Source organism: Castor canadensis, chromosome 5, assembly GCF_047511655.1.
Source record: "Castor canadensis chromosome 5, mCasCan1.hap1v2, whole genome shotgun sequence".
NCBI lineage: Eukaryota > Metazoa > Chordata > Mammalia > Rodentia > Castoridae > Castor > Castor canadensis.
Window position 1 is genome coordinate 158544489 of NC_133390.1, and position 19869 is coordinate 158564357.

Genomic DNA, 19869 nt, shown 5'->3' on the forward strand with positions numbered 1-19869 from the left:
GCCCCACTTTGCTGAAGGGTGGGTGAGATGGGGAGAGAAAAGTTCCTGGTTTACTGACACTACTGTGAACTGACTTCTGGCTCAGCCTGGTATGTGTCAAAAGCAGAACCTTGGGCTTTGTTTTTCATGAGTTTTCGAAGATGTCCCCCTCCTCCCCCTTCCAACTTTTCTTTTGGCCCCGGCTTTTTTCTTTGGCCCCTGATTCTCAGGGTCCCCTCTGCCCACACCCCCTCTGCTGATCCAAAGTAAAGCCAAACCATTTGATCCAGCAATACCACTCTTGGGGATATACCCAAAAGACTGTTACTCCAGAGGCACCTGCACATCCATGTTTATTGCGGCACTATTCACAATAGCCAAGTTATGGAAACAGCCAAGATGCCCCAGCACTGACGAATGGATTAAGAAAATGTGGTATCTATACACGATGGAATTTTATGCAGCCATGAAGAAGAACGAAATGTTATCATTCGCTGGTAAATGGATGGAATTGGAGAACATCATTCTGAGTGAGGTTAGCCTGGCCCAAAAGACCAAAAATCGTATGTTCTCCCTCATATGTGGACATTAGATCAAGGGCAAACACAACAAGGGGATTGGACTATGAGCACATGATAAAAGCGAGAGCACACAAGGGAGGGGTGAGGATAGGTAAGACACCTAAAAAACTAGCTAGCATTTGTTGCCCTTAATGCAGAGAAACTAAAGCAGATACCTTAAAGCAACTGAGGCCAATAGGAAAAGGGGACCAGGAACTAGAGAAAAGGTTAGATCAAAAAGAATTAACCTAGAAGGTAACACCCACGCACAGGAAATCAATGTGAGTCAATGCCCTGTATAGCTATCCTTATCTCAACCAGCAAAACTCCTTGTTCCTTCCTATTATTGCTTATACTCTCTCTACAACAAAATTAGAAATAAGGGCAAAATAGTTTCTGCTGGGTATTGAGGGGGGGAGCGGGAGGGGGTGGAGTGGGTGGTAAGGGAGGGGGTGGGGGCAGGGGGGAGAAATGAACCAATCCTTGTATGCACATATGAATAATAAAAGAAAAATGAAAAAAAAAAAGTAAAGCCAAATCACCCCACTTCTTCCCTCATGGTAAGGCACATTGGCAGCCTCTAAGAATCCTCTGCCTTGCAGCTGCTTTGCAGGCCATGGCCCATGTGGGAGTGGGGCAGCCACCTGACTGCAGTCCTGCCCCAGTCTCCTTGCATTCAACCAAGGCACCAGGTTTTGGGGTTTCAGCAGAAACAAAAAAGCTACATCCATTTTTACACCCTAGTTCGCAAGAAATGTGTTGTTAATGACTGCCTCCAAGGCAAGATGAAATAGGAAATTTTGAGTTTTTTTAATTCTCTGGAAATTTGAGTACCCATTTGACATGCAAAACATTAACAAAGTTGCAAATTGCCTGTGCCATCTTCTTTTATGTCTTCCTTTAAAAAATAGTGGTGTATTTATTTGGTTGTTCATTCAGCAGGCATTTAGTGAATGCCTACTATGTGTCAGGCAGGTCTAGACATAAAGGACAGAGTGACAAGAGCATTTTGATAGACAGCCACCTACAAACAAAACTGCCAGGCCCCCACCTCAGATGAGTAAATCATAATCCCTGAGAGTAAGCCTCTCATTAGTTTTTAAAGCTCTCAGGTTTTCATGACCTGCAGTGAGGGTTGAGAACCACTGACATGGAGCAGTGTGGGCCCTGGTTTAAAGAGAACGGGGCTAACAGAACTCATTCCAAGGGAGAGAAGCTCTTAAAGGGAGGGCTGGGTTGTAGCTCTTGTACGGAAATTGCCTAGCATGTGTGTGGCCGGTCATTCAGTCCCGGCACCTTTCATCCCATGGGAGAAATAGGAGGATGCAGTCCGAGACTGGTCTCAGGAAAAAACACAAGACCTATCTGAAAAATAACACAAAACACAAAGAGCTGGAGATACAGAACACCTGCCTAGCAAGTACGAGGCACTGTGTTCAAGCCCCAGCACAGCCACCAACAAAAGAAAAAAGATGGAAAAAAAGCTTAAAGTATCAGATGCCAGGCATATAGAATTGTAACTTTATACAGGCACCAGTGGCTCACGCCTGTAATCCTAGCTGCTTAGGAAGCAGAGATCAGGAGGATCATGGTTTTCAAAGCCAGCCCAGGCAAATGGTTCATGAGACCCGATCTTGAAAAAAAACCCATCACAAAAAAGGGCTGGTGCTGGTGGAGTAACTCAAAGTATAGGCCCTGAGTTCAAGGCCAGCACCACAAAAAAAAAGTTTAAAGGATCAGTATGAAAACGTCACAACAAAACCCATTATTTTGTACAATATACACTAATAAAAATAATTTTAGCCAGGCACTGGTGGCTTACACTATAATCCAGCTACTCGGAAGGCAGAGATCAGGAGGATCTCAGTTCAAGGCCAGCCCAGGCAAATAGTTCAAGAGACCTATCTCGAAAATAGTCAACACATAGAAGGGTTGGCAGAGTGGCTCAAGTGGTAGAGTGCCTGCTTAGCAAGTGTAAAGTCCTGAGTTCAAACCCCAATACCACCAAAAATAAGAATTTTTGAAAATAAAAAATTTGAAAGGTTTGAGATGCTCAGTTTCTAACAGGAGTTCCAGAAAGAGAAAATGGAAGAAAATTATCAATAAAAGTTATCAATAAAAAAGTCCCAGAACTAAGGACATGAGTTTCTAGAATAAAAGACCTGAACTGGGCACAGGTGGTTCACGCCTATAATCCTAGCAACTCAGGAGGCAGAGATCAGGAGGATTGCTGTTTAATTCCAGTCCTGGCAAATAGTTCAAGAGACCCTATCCTGAAAAATCCCTAAGGGCTGGTGGAGTGGCTCAAGTTACAGGCCTTGAGTTCAAACCACAGTACTGCAAAAAAAACCCAAAAAGACCTAAGAGTCCTTTTAATTGTAAAAAGACCCACACCAAGCCTCAACCATGATCATGAAAGCTCAGAACACAGTAGACAGATGAAAAATGAAATCCAGAGAGACAAAACCGGGCACAAGACGAGAAATCAGAGTGGCAATAAATATTTCAACATCACCAGAAACTAGAAGAGTTTATACCCTCAAAATTCTGCAAAGTCAGGTACCGTGACTGTAATCTCAATTACTCAAGTGGTGGCACACATCTGTCATCCCACCTATGTGGGAGGCTTAAATATAAGGATTTTGATCCAGGCCAACCAAGGCATAAACCTCAAGACCCTACCAGGAAAATAGCTAAAGCAAAAGGGCTAGTGGTATGGCCTCAAGTGGTGAGGCCCTGAGTTCAAACCCTAGCACCACAAAAATAGCTAGCTAGATAGATACATAGATAAGATGGGTGATAGAGATAATAGAGATGTTCTGAGAACAAATCCTTGTGGCCAACCTGGGCTACATAGTGAGACACTGTCTCAATTTAAAAAATTTTTGTTTTTGAGAAAATACCTTTTCAACCTAGAATTCTCTACTTAGCCATAGTGTTAGACAAGTGTAAACTAAATATTTTCAGACCTACAAGGTTGCATGTTTTCACCCCCCATTCACCCTTTTTCAGGATCTTACTGTGGTACACCCTTCATCAAACCAAGGGGGCAAAGCTACTTGGGAGGCTGAGATTGGGAGGACCGAAGTTCCAGGCCAGCCTGGGCAAATAGTTTGTGAGACCCCACTTCCAAAATAACCAGATCAAAATGGACTGAACGTGTGGCTCAAGTAGTAGAGTGCCTGCTTTGCAAGCACGAAACCCTGAATGCAAACTCCAGTCCTGCTCAAAAAAAAAAAAAAGCAATGAAAGCTAGATAGAGAATCTAGGCCAGAAGAGACGACATCAAAGCAAGGGAGACAAGAGAGAGACTTCTGGCGAAGAGGCTGTACAATAAACCCAGAGAGCCACAGGGAGTAGCAGGGATGCTTCCAAGAAGAGAAGCGTGATAGACTATCTGATCTATTTGAATGTTCATTTTTAGCTTTGCCAGAGACTTAAGGACAATGTAGAACTGGCACAATACAAAACAAGAAACAAGCCAAAACTGAAAAAAAATCATCTAATGACAAACCCAGGGCTGAAATATAGCACAGTGGTAGAGCCTGGGTTCAATTTGTAGCTCTGCCCTGCCCCTCCAAAAACAAAAGGATAATCCCAAGTACATGTGGCTCAGCTATGAACAAAGCCATGTAGGTAAAATACCATAAACCCTCATGGGGCTGTAAGGCAATGGGGTGGGATGGGAGTGGGGGGGGAGAAGGGAGAGCCAGATCACTTCCTAGGTAAGAACCAAAGAAACCATGGGGCTGAATCATGAGGGTGGATACTGGAAGGAACAGCTGTAGGTATTCAAAGTGCTACTTGATGTTTTTATACTAGAAGTATTAGGTAATAACCTAACAGTACTCTTGTATGATAAGCCAGTATCTCCCGGCCCTTTTCCAATGATGGAACTGAAAAAGAAGTTGTGCAGCATTGCAGGGGAATCCGAGGAGTAAGAGGGAGGCCTTGAAGTCTCCTAGTCACTTTTAAACTGTACATGTACATTATATTCTCGTGACTCAGCGGAACCAGGAGCCCAGAGAATCAGCCATTGAGAACTGATGGTGGCTTGGGAGGTTTAGGGGACAGAAGAAGGGACATTCAGGAGAGATCATCCGGACTTGCTGGTATTGACTGTCAGGAATGAGGGAATGATGCCAGGTGCTGCTGGTTACTAAGATGGAGATGACAAGAAGGCAGGTGAGGCAAGGAAGCAGCAAGCACCTCCTTGTTCAAGCCTGTGGGTACCGTGTCTGAGATGTGTTGAACATAGGATGAACACACAGTCCACACTGCATATCCAGACTTCAAGCCTGTGGTTGGTACTTTAAAAAATAATTATAAATTTAATTTAAAAGTAACATGATATTTCCATACATTCACCCCCTCTATTACTCTTTCTTATCTCCCTCCCCCCTTTTTTGGGCCTCACACTTGCTTGAGCCACTTCACCAGCCCTTTTTGTGTTAGGTTTTTTTGAGATAGGGCTTTGCAAACTGTTTGCCTTGAACTGCAATCCTCCTGATCTCTGCTTCCTGAGTAGATAGGATTATAGGAGTGAGCCACCTGTGCCCGGCTATTACTCTTACCTAACCCCCCTCCACCCTCCCTTTTTAGCAGTTTCAGTATTTTCATTACATATAATTGATTGAATTCAACCTCCATCATCCTCTCCTTTCCCTCTCTGTATATCACATTTTCTTTTTCTACTGAAAGTTTTGGGTTTTTTTGTTTGTTTGTTTTGCAGTACTGGGGCTTGAACTCAGGGCCTACACCTTGAGCCACTCCACCAGTACTTTTTTTTGTGATGGGTTTTTTTGAGATAGGGTCTCTTGAACCATTTGCCCAGGCTGGTTTCAAACTGCAGTCTTCCTGATCTCTGCCTCCTGAGTAGCTAGGATTAAGGCATGAGCCACCAACACCTGTTGAAAGTTATAATTCTATTTATATATATATATATTGCTGGGGGCTGACCTTCCTTGCACTTACTAGCTAGGTGCTCTATTGCTTGAGCCACACCCCCAGCCATTTTTGTTTTGGTTATTTTATTTATTTATTTATTTATTTATTTATTTATTTATTTATTTATTTATTGTGGTATTGGAGCTTAAACTCAGGGCCTTCACCCTGAGCCACTCCACCAGCCCTATTTTTGTGAAGAGTTTTTCGAAATAGGGGCTCACATAACTATTTGCCCTGGCTGGCTTTGAACCTTGATCCTCCTGATCTCTGCCTTCTGAGTAGCTAGAATTACAAGCGTGAGCCACCCAGGGCCCAGCTGCTTTGGTTATTTTTGTTAAAAGGTCTTGATTTATGCCCTGGCTGGCCTGTAACTCCATCCTCCTATTTATGCTTCCCTTGTAGCTGGGATGACAGGTGTGTTCAACCATCCTCAGCTTTTTTTTTTTTTTCTTTTGACTGAGATGGGATTTTGAGGACTTTTGGTCCAGGCTAGCTTTGAACCTCAGTTCTGTTGATTTTTCCTTCCCATGTAGCTAGGATTGAAGGCTTGAGCCACTGTTTCCAGCATCTTTTTTTTTTTTTTTTAGCTTTTCAGTGGTAGTACAGTTTGAACTCAGGGCCTTGTGCTTGTCTATTAAGCATTCTACCACTTGAGCCATGCCCCTGGCCTATATACCACATTTTCTGTGTCTGTTTATCAGTTGATGGACACCTAGGCTGAGTCCATAGTTTGGCCATTGTGCACAGTGCTGCTATAAACATGGCTGTGCAGGTGTCTGTATTGTATGCAGATTTACATTTTTTTTATGGTACTGGTGTTTGAACTCAGGGCCTTCACCTTGAGCCACTCCTCCAGCCCTTTTTTGTGAAGGGTTTTTCCAGATAGGGTCTCTCGGAACTATTTGCCTGGGCTGGCTTTGAAGAACAATCCTCCTGATCTCTGCCTCCTGAGTAGCTAGAATTATAGATAGGCATAAGCCACTGGCACCCAGCAAAGGTATAATTCTTTTATTTTCTTGGTGGTACTGCAGTTTGAATTCAGGGCCTTGCATTTGCTAGGCAGGTGCTCTACCACTTGAGCCACTCTGCCAGTCCTTCATTTATTCATGTATTTACTGGCTGTTTGTACTTTTGAGAACTGTCGGCTCACTTCATTTGCCCATTTACCAACTGGATTGTTTGTTCTTTTGGTATTTAATTTTTAGAGTTCTTTGCATATCCTAGACATTAGTCCTTTATCCAATGAATAATTGGCAAAGATTTTCTCCCATTTGGAGGTTATCTTTTGATTCTGGTAATTGTTTGCTTTGCTGTGCAGAAGCTTTTTAATCCAATGCAATCCCATTTGTCAATGCTTGCTCTTATTTCCTGAGCAATTGGAGTCCTATTCAGAAAAGCTTTATCTGTGCCTGTGTCTTCAAGAGTTTTTCCCTAGTAGTTCCAAAGTTTTGAGGTCTTACATTTAGATCTTTGATCCATTTTGAATGAATTTTTGTACAGGATGAGAGGTAGGGGTCTAATTTCAGTCTTCTACTTGTAGATACCGTTTTCCCAATACTGTGGTTGATATGCAAAGCCAAGGAGGTTCAAAGGAATTCACCAGAGTGAGAAAAGAGAACATAAAGATATGTTCTGAAAGCATCACCTGGGACACTTCACCTCTGGACCCTTTTCCAGGAGCAGTGCCATGAGAGTCAGGAGGGGTCACAGAAGCTATTTCAACTAAGATGCAGTTCAGCTGCAGAAAACCCAGAATCACAGAGGCTTAAATATGATAAAAGTTGATCTGGTCAACTCAGGACCCTTTCAGCTTTCAGTTCCACCACCCATAGGGATAACCCTTGTCCTTATTCAAGATAGCTGCTAGAGCCCCAGATTTCACACTCCAATTCCAGTCTGCTGATGGAGGCAGAGAAGAATCTTCAAGGTTTCCCAGAAGTGCCATACAGCACTTTCCACTGGTGTTTTATTGACCAAGTTTAATCACCTTGTTACTCCTAACTTTGTGGAAGTTGGGAGATCAACTCTTCTAGCTGGTGTATGATTCCCTGAAGAACGTTCAGGGTTCTCTTTAAGAGGGCACAGAACAGTAGTTGCTGGAACACCAGTCAGCAGTCTCTGCTGTAGAAGCCAAAAGGAGAAGGAATTTTGAGGAGGAAGTGGTCCTTGGATCCTTTGGAAGTAAGTAAAATGAGGACAGAGCATGATCACTGACTTGGCAATTGGGGTGTCTGCCAACCTTGTCGAGGGCCATGGTTGGGATGGGCACTCAGCTGGAGGGCTCGAGTCCACAGGAGGCAAAGTGACAACTTCAGACAATGCCTGTGGACAGGGTGCAAGGTACCAGGTCCAGCTTGTTCACTGATAGGTGACACTAAGACCCTCTAAAAGAAGCAGAGCCCAGAGGAGCAGCACCAGGGGCCCTAGTAGAAGAGCTGGAGTTGGGGACAGGGACAGCAATCCTCTGAGTATGAGATGGGCAGTTGCAGGTCTCCCAGCAGGAACAGTGGAAGGTGCCTTAGAGTCAGGGAGGGGACAGGAGAAGGGCTGGAGCTCAGTCTGCAGGCCCAGCCCAATGCTTATGTTAGCAAAACCAGCAAGGCTCCAGGGAGGAGACCTCTACCTGGCTTCTGGAATCTGAGTTTGTGATATTGTCACAAAAAAAGAATTTAGGACACATTGATATAGAGACAAAGGCAGTTTGTTAGTGAAACAAAGCAAACAAAGGATAGTGCACAAGACAGACATGGGTGCAAGCACATCTGATAACAGGTGCAACGAGTGCTCTGACATCAAGGGTATTGATGGTGAAAAAATGGGTTGGGGGTTTGGCTTGAATTTGCCTTAGGATGCTCCCCTTTGTTCTCAAGTCCTGGTTCATTTAATAATTATCAGTTGTGCCCAGGATATCAAGGCTGGTCCATTAAGTTGGGGTCATTGTGACATAGCTGTCTGAGCATCTATGCCTTTAAACAAAGGATTGGTTCTGCCAGATGCTCCCTTCAAGACAGCTGTGCTCCCTTAAGATAATTTTTTTTCCTTCTTTCCAAACACTTTTGTGATAGAGTCCTTTTCTCAAATGTTTTGGTCCCAAGAAAAGCTTTCTTTAAGAGATCCTTGGCTCAGTTCCCAGAGCGTATTAATTATTTGGACAAGCAGGCAAGGTCAGAGGGAGAGAGCTGTCTTTTTTTTTTTTTTTAACTGTATGTTGCAATTTAGTGAGGGAGTGTGGGATTTAAAGCAAAGAAAGCAGCATCCATGTGCTTTTAATCAAGCTATTCATTCAGAATGTTTATCTGAATTCCTGGCTACTGTTTCCATGTCTAATTTTCCCTGATCTATCCTGTCTCAGTTGCACAGAGCAGGTACATGTCATATCTTTTCCAGCCAGTGTAGCTGTGGTACAAGCTCACAGCTGAACATCACCAGGCCTGGCATTTTGCCAAGTGAATTCAGCAGAAAGGTAAGGGCTTTGGGGAGAAAGTCTCATGGTAGGCCATGGAACCTGGGCTGGGCAAGGAAGCAAGCAGAGAGAGGCAGAGAAGTAGATGGTGTGGGAGTCTCTCTGTGGTTGCTGGCTGGGGAGGACAGTCAGTGTGCCCAGGTTTCCCTGGCAGGTGTGGTCTAAGGTGGCACAGAGGGGGTCCTGGAGGAGGGACAGTGGAGAGGAGTGGGTTCAGATGGGCTTAAGGGCCACATAGGATACAGAAAGGACTGAGAGAGAGGCTGGGGCAGGCTGGGCAATGGTGGGCAGCGGGCAGGTGGGATGAACTGGAGGCACAAGTCTGGGGAACAACAGTGACATTCTTTGGATGTGTTGACTTCAAGGAGCCCCAGTCTCTGAGGCAGCCCTGTCTAAGGAGCAAGGCCTAGACCTGAGGTACGGAGAGAAAGGCTGGACAGATGGTGGGTGGGAGTCGAGGGCATGCCCAATCCTGGGAGTGGCCAGGGACAGTTGAGGAGAGTGGAAGCTGGGGAGATCCACTGCCAGCTGGGAGGGCCAGCACTGGGGAGGGCAGGGGGATACAGGAAGACAGCGGGTGGCTGGAGGGAAGTGGGATTAGAACTAGACAGGCCTGAGTGCTCCCTGGGGCAGAGGGAGGAGAGAAACCAGAGTGAGGCCCAGAAGGGAAGGCCAGGTCTTAAGCCTTGGATGGGCATTGGGGTTGATGAGTGTGACTTCTCCAGTGAGGCCAGAAGGTCTCTGAGGTGTGAGGGTGGGACAATCTGAGCTTGAGGCTTAGGGAGCGCTGGTGGGCCTCAGTCCCTCCAGTCTTTGGAAAACCCCACATGGAGTCTGTAAACAGGAACTTAGTCAGAAATAATGACCCTGACTCAGACTTCATTCTCTGAGTCCTCCCACTTTACAAGGAGCTCTTCACCTTAAACCAGGCCCCATAGTGCAGCTGACTCCAGTTTCTGCCAAGATTCCACACCTTCCTGGGTGGCTCACTTGCCCTCCACTTCACAGGGAGGTTCAGATGCTGTCTCCATTTTGCAGATGAAGGAACTGAGGCTCCAGGGATGAGGACATTGCTCAGTTAGTTCTTCAGTAAGTGGTAAAGCTACTTTGGACTCAGGTATGTCTCTCCTCTGTCTGCAAAAGGAGCAAACAGAGCCAGGTGCCGGTGGCTCACACCTGTAATCCTAGCTACTCAGGAGGCAGAGATCAGGAGGATCGTGGTTTGAAGCCAGCCTGAACAACTAGTTCATGAGATCCTATCTGGAAAAAACTATCACAAAAAAGGGCTGGTGGAGTGGTTCAAGGTGTAGGCCCTGAGTTCAAACCCCAGTACCACCAACAACCCACCCCCAACCATCAACAATAAAAAAAACCCGGTGGAGACTGGAGAGGTAGAGCACCTGCTTAGCATGGGCAAGGCCCAGCACTACAAAAATAAGAATAAATAATAACCCTGCCATTAGGGGCTTGCATTTTAGTTAGGAGAAGGAAAATAATTTTTAAAATAAATTTAAAACCACAGTATCACTACACACACCAGGGTAGTCATACAACAAATGACAACACTAAATCCTGACAAGCGTGCAGAGCAACTGCCTATATTGCTGATAGGCATCTAAAATGGAAGAACATTTTGGGGAAGGAGGGGGCGGGGAGTAGGCAGGAGAAATGACCCAAACATTGTATGCACATATGAATTAACAACAAAAAAAAGAACATTCTGGAAAAAGGGTTGATAAATTATTATATTATAAAATATTAAATTATTATTATAATTATAAATAATTATAAATAATATGCCCCTGAACCTAGCAATTCCACTCCTCAGTATCTGAAACAAAAGAACATAGCCATACAGGACCTTTACAGGAATGTTCATGGCAGTCTAGTTACCCACCAATGGAGAAATGAATAAACTGGTGCATTTCTACAAAGAAGCCTAGTTGGCACTATAAAGAAATGGTCTATGGATATCTGCCACCTCAGAAGTAGATGAACCTCAAAAAACTTTGAGTTAAGAAGCCAGACACATGGCCGGGTGCCTGTAGCTCATGTCTGTAATCCCAGCTACTCAGGAGGCAGAGATCAGGAAGATAGAAGTTTGAAGCCAGGCTGGGCAAATAGTTCATGGGACCCTATCTCGAAAAAACCCTTCACAAAAAAGGGCTGGTAGAGTGGTTCAAGGTGCAGGCCCCAAGTTTCCATCATATGAAATTCTGGGCCAGGCAGGCTGTGGTGAAAGTCAGCCTCGTGGTCACCTCTCCAGGTGAAGGTGGAGATGGCCGGGGGTCTTCTTCTTGTCCTGAGGAAATAGGAGGAAGCAGACACAGTCATTACTGTCTTTCTCTCCTTTTCTGAGATGGATCATACTGTGTTGCCCAGACTGGCCTCAAACTCCATGCTCAAGTGATCCTTGTAGCTCAGCTTCCTGAGTGCTGGAACTATGGGTTACACAGATGTGTGTTCGTCAAAGTCACCAAACCCACACTTAACATCTGTGCATTTCATTGTAAATTTTCCCCCAAGGTTAAAAAGAACGAAAAATATTGATATGCAAGTGAAAAGTCAAGAGACAAAGTAAACTGATATCTACAACTTACTCGGAAATGCAGCAAAAAAGATGCACAGATGTGATAAATGGGGAATTTTTTTTCCTTTTTGACAGTACTGGGGTTTGAACTTGGCCTAACACTTGCTAGGCAGGTGGTCTACAGCTTGAGCCACTCCTCCAGCTGTGTTTTGTGTTGGGTATTTTTGACATAGGGTCTCTCAAACTATTTTCCCAGGCTGGCTTCAAACCACGATCCTCCTGATCTCTGCCTCACAAGTAGCTAGGATTACAGACATGAGCCACTGTGGATGTCTGGTAGAAAAAAAAAGGTTTTTTTTTTGCGACAGGCTTTCACTATGCAGCCCAGGCTGGCCTAGTACTCTCAAGTCTCCTGAGTTCTGGGATTACAGATGTGCCCCGCCATGCCTTTTTTTTGTGTATGATGCTGGGGACTGAACCCAAGTCTTCATGAAGCTAGGTAAAGCCCTCTACCCGAGCCACACTACTGAGTCTACAGTCACACTGTAGACTACAGCTGGTGGGTACATGGATGTACACCACACTTGTGCATTTGAGTGCTGTGTATGATTGAACGATGTCAAAATAAAATGCTTTTAACATTATATATGGGTTGAGGATGCAGCTCATGGTAGAGCACTTGGCTAGCATTCGTAAGGCCCTGGGTTCCATCCCCAGCACTGCAAAAAAATTTTTTTAAATATGTATTAGGTGATAATGGCTCTGGCAAAAATTAAAGAGTAGAGAGTGGCAAGGGGGTTGGGGGGCTGCAATATTAAATAAGACCATTCAGGAAGTCTCCCCAAGAGGAAAGCTGAACCAAGACATGGAGGTGAGGATGTGAGCCACACAGAGATCTTGGGGAAGAAAATTCCAGGCTGAAGCCAAGAAGGGAGGGGGTGAGAAGATGAGGCCAGAGAGTAGCTGGGGCCTCAGGGGCCACTGTCAGCCTTTGCAGGGACAGTGTGATCCCACATCTGCATACACAGGGTCACTCCTGTCACTGCAGTGAGGCCAGACTGAGGGACCAGGCCAAAGCAGGGAGACCAACAATGAGAAGATGGTAACAGTCAGACATGGTGGTGCTCTGGCCCAGGTGGCAGTGATGAAGGTGGCAAAGTGTGGTCAGGTTGCAGAGATACCTTAAAGGTGGAACAGGATTTTAAGATGGATTGGATATGGATTGAATGGTAAAGGAAAGAAGGGGTCAAGGATGACTCCAAGGTTTGGGGCCTCAAAAACAGTGACAGGAAAGAGTACAGTTGGAGTTACATTTTGGGGAAAGACCATGGATTTGCTCTGGGAAGGTCAAGTTTAAGGTGTCTGTTAGACATTTAAATAGAGACATCCCTCCCAGTGAGCAGGGAACCAGAGGACTGGAGGGAGTCCACCTGCTGGTAACAGTAAGGGGAAGACCAAGGGCAGCCCTGAGGTCTGAAGAACTGGCCCTCTTTCCCCACTCCAGTCTGGGTCCAGGGCTGAGTCTTACTAGAGACAGGTGTAACCATTTCCCCAAGGCCATGGCTGACCCAGTTCTTTCTGCTGCCCTTAATGGCTGATCACAGTCTCCTGTGACATTGAGAGGCTTGTCCACTTTGACATACACAGCTTTGGATCTAGAGCAAACCAAGGCCCTCTGCTTTGGCAAATAAAGTTTTATTGAGATGTGGCTGTGCTATTCAGGCTAAGGCTGCCTTTGCTATGTCTCAGTGCAGCCAAATACTTGCCAGAGAGCCTGTGACTGCCACACCTAAAATCTTTACAGCTTGGTCCTTCAAAGGAAATCTGCTGACAGCTGTTCTCCATATCATTATAGCAGAGGTTGTTCTGTTACAGTAACAGCAAGATATTTAAATGAGTCCCATTTACATGATATATAGATTTGAGTCCCTATGTTTTGCTATTCTGAAAAAAAATTTTTTTTTTTGCAGTACTGGGGTTTGAACTCAAGACCTCACTTTGTAGGCAGGTGCTCTACCACTTGAGCCACTCCACCAGCTGTTTTGTGATGAGAGTTTTCAAGATAGGGTCTCTCAAACTATTTGCCCAGGCTACTCCTAAGTAGCTAGGATTACAAGTGCCCGACTACAATAAACGCTCTTAACCATGTTTCCCTGGGCTCCTATGTGCTCCCTTGTTTGTAAGACTTAAGCGTTTTCGGTGTGGGTTTTGCACAATTGCTCCCCAGTGTGGCTGAAATCATTTACGCTCCCAGTAGCAGTGCAGAGTTCCCATTCTTCCATATTCTTACAAATTTGGTATCTGGTATCAACAGGCTTTCTTAGTTGCCAGTCTTTTGTGGGTTCCCTTGAATGTGTGTGGCTGTGATGATAGCTGATGCTCTGAACCTCTGTACAGTACTGACTTTTATCCAATGACCCTTTGTTCCTGGCTTTAAAGGGAGTCACACTGTTTGACCATATACTGTGGTATTTTACTGTAATACCTGCTATAGGTTGAAGATTTTAAAAATTTTGGTAGAACTCACCTAGAGAGCCATTAAGATAAGTTGGTTGAGGTATAGCTTTAAAATTTTTTTTCTTTTAACTCACTGAATAGGTATAGGGCTACTTTTTTTTTTTTTAAGGTATTGGGGTTTAACTCTAGGCCTACACCTTCAGCCACTCCAACAGCCCTTTTTTTGTGATGAGTTTTTGTGAGATAGGGTCTCATAAATTATTTGCCCAGGCTGGCCTCGAACTGCAGTCCTCCTGATCGCTGCCTTCTGAGTAGCAAGAATTACAGGTGTGAGCCATCAGCACCTGGCTGAAAGAGGACTTGACCAGCATGGACTTGACAATTTTTCCTCTTATTCTGTCATTTTTCTGTACATTATTTTCAATGTTTACTTATTTTTGAGACAAGGTCTAACTATGTAGTCCAGGTATCAAACTCTTGATCCATCTGCTTCAGCCTCCCAAGTGCTAGGGTTACAGATGTGTGCTACCACACCTGACTCACCTTTTTTTTTTCCAGGGGGCAGGGGAGGCAGTACTGGGGTTTGAACTCAGGATTTCACACTTGTTAGGCAGGCACTCTACCACTTGAGCCATGCCTCCAGCCCCTTGGTCTCTTGTTTTTTAATTCAGAACATACATCTTCAGAATTGTTCTCTCTGCCTAGAGAATTAGCCATCATTTTGGAGCAACTCTCTTAGTCCCTAATAATGAGCGTTACCTTCAAACCTATTTTCTTCTATAAGTTCCTTCTTCTGGTTAGTTTCTCTATATACTTTTTTCTATCTTTTTACTTTTGTTGCCCTTAGGTTTTAAATATCCTCTTGTACACACTGCATTTTTCTTGGCCAATCTGATCATCTCTGTTTTATTAGGTGAATGAATGGAAAACACATTTTACCAACCTTTTAACTTCATTTTCCTTTGTTTCTGCCTTTTTTTTGCAGGGGTGGGCAGTACTGGAGAGGTTGATCTCAAGGGCATGAGCTTGCTAGGAAGGTGCTCAACTGCCCCCGCCTTCTATTTTTCATACCTTTGGCTCCTTTTTTCTGTGTTGACAGTTGCATATTATGCATTTTAATTTTTTAGTGATCACTTAATATATTGACAATGATCAGTATATTTTTATCCTCTTCTCAGGCGAATCAAGCTAACACACTAAATTGCCTTTTTTTTTTTTCTTCAGTGCTGGGGTTTGAACTCAGGGCCTACACTCAGGCCACTCCACCAACCAGCCTTATTTTTGTGATGGGTTTTTTTCCAGATAGGGTTTCTCAAACTGTTTGCCCAGGCTGGCTTCATACTTTTTTTCTTCAATTTTTACTTTTGGCAGTACTGGGGCTTGAACTCACAGCCTCACACTTGCTAGGCAGATGCTTCTACCACTTGAGTCACTCCACCAGCCTGTAATTTCAACCTTTTTTTTTTTTTCATTTTTCTTTTATTATTCATATGTGCATACAAGGCTTGGTTCATTTCTCCCCCAATTTCACACTTTTTAAAAAAAAAATTTTACTTTCAGGCTGGCTTCAAGCTGCGATCCTCCCAAGCTCTGCCTCTTGAGTAGCTAGGATTACAGGTATGAGCCACAAGTAGCCAGTTTTTTTTTTTTTTTTTTTTGGTGGGACTGGGGTTTGAACTCGGGGCTTTCTGCTCACAAAGCAGGCACTCTACCATTTGAGCCACAGTTCATTTTTCTCTTGTTATTTTGGAGCTGGGTTTGGAGAACTATTTGTCTGAGCAGGCCTCAAATTGTAATCCTCCCAATCTCAGCCTCTAACGTAGCTGGGATTATAGATGACAGTCACCCTCCACTCTTACCCGTACTTGTGTCCTGTGTACCTCCTTCTATACTACTCATGTTCCTTGGTAATACTTTACATTTGCCAGCCTGTTCACCATTTTCCATCTCATTTCTTCCTTTTGGCTTACATGCCCTTGTTACTGAAGTACATCCTTCAAATTTTTTTTGTCAGCATTGGTCTTTTGTAAACTCTATCATAATTTATCATTTTTCTATCTTTTCAAATCATGGATTAACAACTGGCTGGCAGTTTTCCTTTAGTGGTTTGAAGATAGTATTACATTTTATTCTGGCTTTTGTATTTGCTGCTTAGCAGTCTGCCTTTGGTGAAAAATATTTTTAGCTAATCATTTTTTAGTAGCTTTAAAGATCTTTTTGGAGTTCTGCAAATTCATTATAAAGTTTGACTCTATTTATCCTGCTCTGGATTTTATGTGAGGATATCCAGGAACTGCATCTCTACATTCTGAAGTCAATAAATTTTTGTTTCAGGAATTTCACCTTGTGATTCCCTCTGCCCCTCAAGGTCACAACAGTTTCTTGAAAGCTGAACTTCAAGATTTCTCTTCAAGATGGCCCTTCTTAAAAGAACTGATGCATAATCCAGTTGTCCTACTAGCCACAATTCTTTTATTTGGGCTTCTTTTATCTCCACTTGAATTATGGATATATTGATGACAGTTTCAAAGTTCCTCATTTGAGATCTTTAGGATCTAATTTCTTCAAGCAATGTGTTTTTAAGATCACTTTTGGGGTAGATGTATCTGCCAGGTTCTCGACTGCTGACACCCCACTTCTGTAAACACAAGTGAGTTCGTTCATATCACATTCATTTCCTTCTTTCTTTTGTGGCATTGAGGTTTGAACTCAGGGCCTCACACTTGCTAGGTGGGCCCTCTATCACTTAGCTATTCCGCCAGCCCATTACATTCCTATTACATTCAAGAACAGTACAGATCCATGCCAAAAGCTGAAGGAAAATTACTGTTAATCCATGATTTTAAGAGTTAGTGAGAAAAAAAGATAATGATAAAGTTTACAAAAGATCATAGCTAAAAAAAAAAAATTAAAGGATGTACTTCAGTAACAAGGGTATGTAAGCCAGAAAGAAAAAATGAGGTCTTTCCCATTTCGTTCGCTAACAAGTCTAAGAAACCCCAGGTGGCCGTGTGAGTCGTTTCCCTCCTCGGAACCGCTGGGCTTGAGCTCTTCCCCTGCACCCGTCACCCCGCGCGTTCTCCGTGGCCATGTCTCTCGGCAGTCTCATCCATCCTCCCGTTCCGTGATTTTCTCTTCTGCGCTGTCTAATCCGCTTTCCCCCCTCACCCTCGGGAGTGGGGTTTCTATGGCTCTGTTCTAGAACCCTTCAAAGCCATTCTAGCGCCCCACTCTTTTCTTTCTCACGCCGGGCTTGGCCCCCTTCTTTCTCTAACACTAGCTCGGGTGAACCGCGGCCGGCAACCAACCGCTCTGAGCCCGCGGTCCGCGACTCGGTGGGGGAGGCGCTGCCTGGCCCGAGCGCCCCGCCAACCGCCTCACAGACGGCTGAAGCAAGATGCTCCCGCAGGTCATGACGTCACGGGACTGTGACGCGTCCCGGAGCGTGGCCCCCTCGTGTCCCGCGCGGGGAATCCAGGGTCTTTGCGCCGTGACGTCACCGGTGCGGGCGGGCGGGTTTTGCGTCGGCCCAATGGGAGCAACGCGCCGGCCTCCCCTTTAAGGAATGTTGTGACCTGACGTCACCCGAGCGAGTTACCTCCCGCAGCCACCGCCGCCGGGCTCAGCGCGAGCCCCGAAGCCCTTGAGCGCCTGCCCCGGAGCCCCCGGAGCGCCGAACCGCAGCCACATCCCCGAGCCGCGCGCCCCGGAAACCCGGTTGCGCGCCCCGCCGGGCCCGCGCGATGCCCTCGGACAGGCCTTTCAAGCAGCGGCGAAGCTTTGGTGAGGCCCTGAGGGCGACCTACTAGTGGACGCTGGGGCGGGGAAGGCCCGGTCGACCCCGACTGCTACAGTTGACGTCAGCCTCGTGACGTCAGGCACTGGCTGTCGGACCCCGGACTGAAAGGTCGCTAGGCCCGGCAGGGGCCACCACCTCCCCACCGCGTCCCTAGCAGTGGGGCCGATGGCCCCGGGGGCGGGCGCTGGGGCGGGGCGGGAGCCGCCCCTCGGGGACGGGGGGGGGGGGGGGAAGGGGGCGGAGCCGCAGGGAGGCTCCCTCGCGGCCCGCTGGACCTCACACCGACCGCCGTCCGCAGCCGACCGCTGTAAGGAGGTGCAGCAGATCCGCGACCAGCACCCCAGCAAGATCCCGGTGAGTCCCGCGTCCCGGGCCCTGCCCCCCCACCCCCAAGATCCCGCCTAGAACTCACGCGGCCCCTGCCCGCCTCACTCCCACCCCCAGGTGATTATCGAGCGGTACAAGGGTGAGAAACAGCTGCCCGTACTGGACAAGACCAAATTTCTGGTCCCGGACCATGTCAACATGAGCGAGTTGGTCAAGATCATCCGGTGCGTGGGCAGCAGCTGGAGGGGACCTTGGGTGGGGTAGGGGGCTGTAGACAGGGCACCAGGCTCCTGTTCTGGGAGTCTGGGAAAGGTCAAGGTCGGGGTTGGAGTTAGAGGGGAGTCTGGAAAAAGGGCAGGGATGGTTGGGAAGGGGACACTTGGAATCCTAGGGAGGGGTCAGAGTTAGGCCCCCAGCAGGCCAGCCCCTAACCAGCGTGACCTCCTGCCCCACAGGCGCCGCCTGCAGCTCAACCCCACGCAGGCCTTCTTCCTGCTAGTGAACCAGCACAGCATGGTGAGCGTGTCCACGCCCATTGCGGACATCTATGAGCAGGAGAAGGACGAGGATGGCTTCCTCTATATGGTCTACGCCTCCCAGGAAACCTTCGGCTTCTGAGCCAGGAGTGGGGGGGGTGGTTGGCCTGGGAGTGGGGGTCTGGGTCAGGCTCTACCCAAGGAGCTCCTAGCACCTGAACTGAGCTGCCTTGCCCTGGTGGGCTGGGTAGGGATGTGGCTCCCTAGCTAGGGAGAACCAACCAACCTATTCTGGGTGGGTCCTGGGCCAGTCATGTTAGGGTTGCCCCTCTGGGTGTTGGTCGGGTTGGGGGGGAGTGGGAAGCAGCCCCCAGCACCCGTGCTCTGTGTGGTTTATCTTTTTTTTTTTTTAGGCCCCTGCCTGTCTGCCCACCTGCCCCTTACTTACCTGAGGCTCTGCCCCCTGACTGGACCTGCCCATCCCTGAATGATTGGCCCTTGGCTCCCCCATCTCCACATGGTGTATGGATCTGTGGTCATTGTCCCTCTGCAGAATAAAGATTGCTCAGGCCTGCCTGGCTCTTTGCCTCCAGCTGCTTGTTTGGGAGTTGGGAGGGCTGCTGGGGGACTGCCTCACAGACTTGTGTTCTATGGACTTCCAGCTTCTTCTGGAAACCCACACCTCTTAAGTAGTGTACCACAGGAAACCGTATTAGGAGTCAAGCCCACTCCCTCCAGGAGTGTGGTATGGTCCCAGAAGAGATGTCTTCATAACAAAAAACATTTATTAAGTAGTCATAACCTATCAAGCCCTGCTCACCTGCTGCTTTCCTCCTCCTGCTAGGGAGGGGACTTCTTAGTGTGCAGGGCCACAAAGTTGGGGTCCAGGTGGGGTGCTCTCAGCTGGTCCCCACAGGCCTTGCTGCCAGCCATGGGTCCTCTTTGGTGCCAGAGATTTGTGACGCTGGACTGGAACCTCTTCTGCCTGAGGACTTGCCTGCTGGCAGCTTTAGATGGGGGATCCTGGCCCAGTTTCTAGTCCTTCCCCTCCTTGAGGTCCATGCAGCCTTGTGCCAGTCAGGCCTACTTGAGCACAAGCATGGCCTCAGTGCCGTCCTTGGCAGTTAAGTAGAGACCGTGTGTGAGGTAGTACTCCCGCCGCAGGAAGGCATAGAAGTAGTCAGAGATGAGCAGGATCTGGGAGGAGAGAGAATGTATAAGAAGCTGCACTGGGGCTCTGAACTGGGGTTGCAGTGGGATTAAGCAAGAGAACCTCTGCCTGGCATCTCCTTTCAAAGTCCCAGCCTATCCCTGGACCAAGAACCAAGGCT

General features: G+C 46.6%; 2 protein-coding genes across 5 annotated transcripts in view; one reads left to right on the top strand and one right to left on the bottom strand.

Moving 5' to 3' along the window:
- Positions 1–17498: 17498 nt before the first annotated feature.
- Positions 17499–19118, top strand: Map1lc3a (microtubule associated protein 1 light chain 3 alpha). 2 transcript variants are annotated; one of them, XM_074074591.1, is made up of 5 exons: positions 17499–17719; positions 18034–18089; positions 18180–18286; positions 18518–18647; positions 18952–19118. In XM_074074591.1, the coding sequence occupies exons 1-5, from the start codon at positions 17680–17682 to the stop codon at positions 18988–18990; spliced, it is 372 nt and encodes a 123-aa protein (XP_073930692.1). In that variant the 5' UTR covers positions 17499–17679; the 3' UTR covers positions 18991–19118. The 2 variants fall into 2 exon arrangements, with proteins under 2 accessions (XP_073930692.1, XP_020018581.1); XM_020162992.2 differs by having other exon boundaries at positions 17501–17719; positions 18518–19118.
- A 187-nt stretch (positions 19119–19305) lies between these two features.
- The window catches only part of Pigu (phosphatidylinositol glycan anchor biosynthesis class U), an 82818-nt gene continuing 82254 nt past the window's right edge, over positions 19306–19869 (bottom strand). For all 3 annotated transcript variants that reach the window (XM_074074589.1, XM_020162981.2, XM_074074588.1), the window contains one exon: positions 19306–19735. In XM_074074589.1, the coding sequence (XP_073930690.1) occupies positions 19622–19735 (114 nt within the window). In that variant the 3' untranslated portion in view covers positions 19306–19621. The remainder of the gene's footprint in view (positions 19736–19869) is intronic.

What these genes read in the sequence shown, in the direction of transcription:
- Map1lc3a (XM_074074591.1), top strand. Translation starts at nt 17,680, where the DNA reads ATGCCCTCGGACAGGCCTTTCAAGCAGCGGCGAAGCTTTG. An exon ending in AGCACCCCAGCAAGATCCCG is followed by an intron (nt 18,090 to 18,179) that starts GTGAGTCCCGCG and finishes TCCCACCCCCAG; the next exon opens with GTGATTATCGAGCGGTACAA. An exon ending in AGGATGGCTTCCTCTATATG is followed by an intron (nt 18,648 to 18,951) that starts GTCTACGCCTCC and finishes TTTTTTTTTTAG; the next exon opens with GCCCCTGCCTGTCTGCCCAC.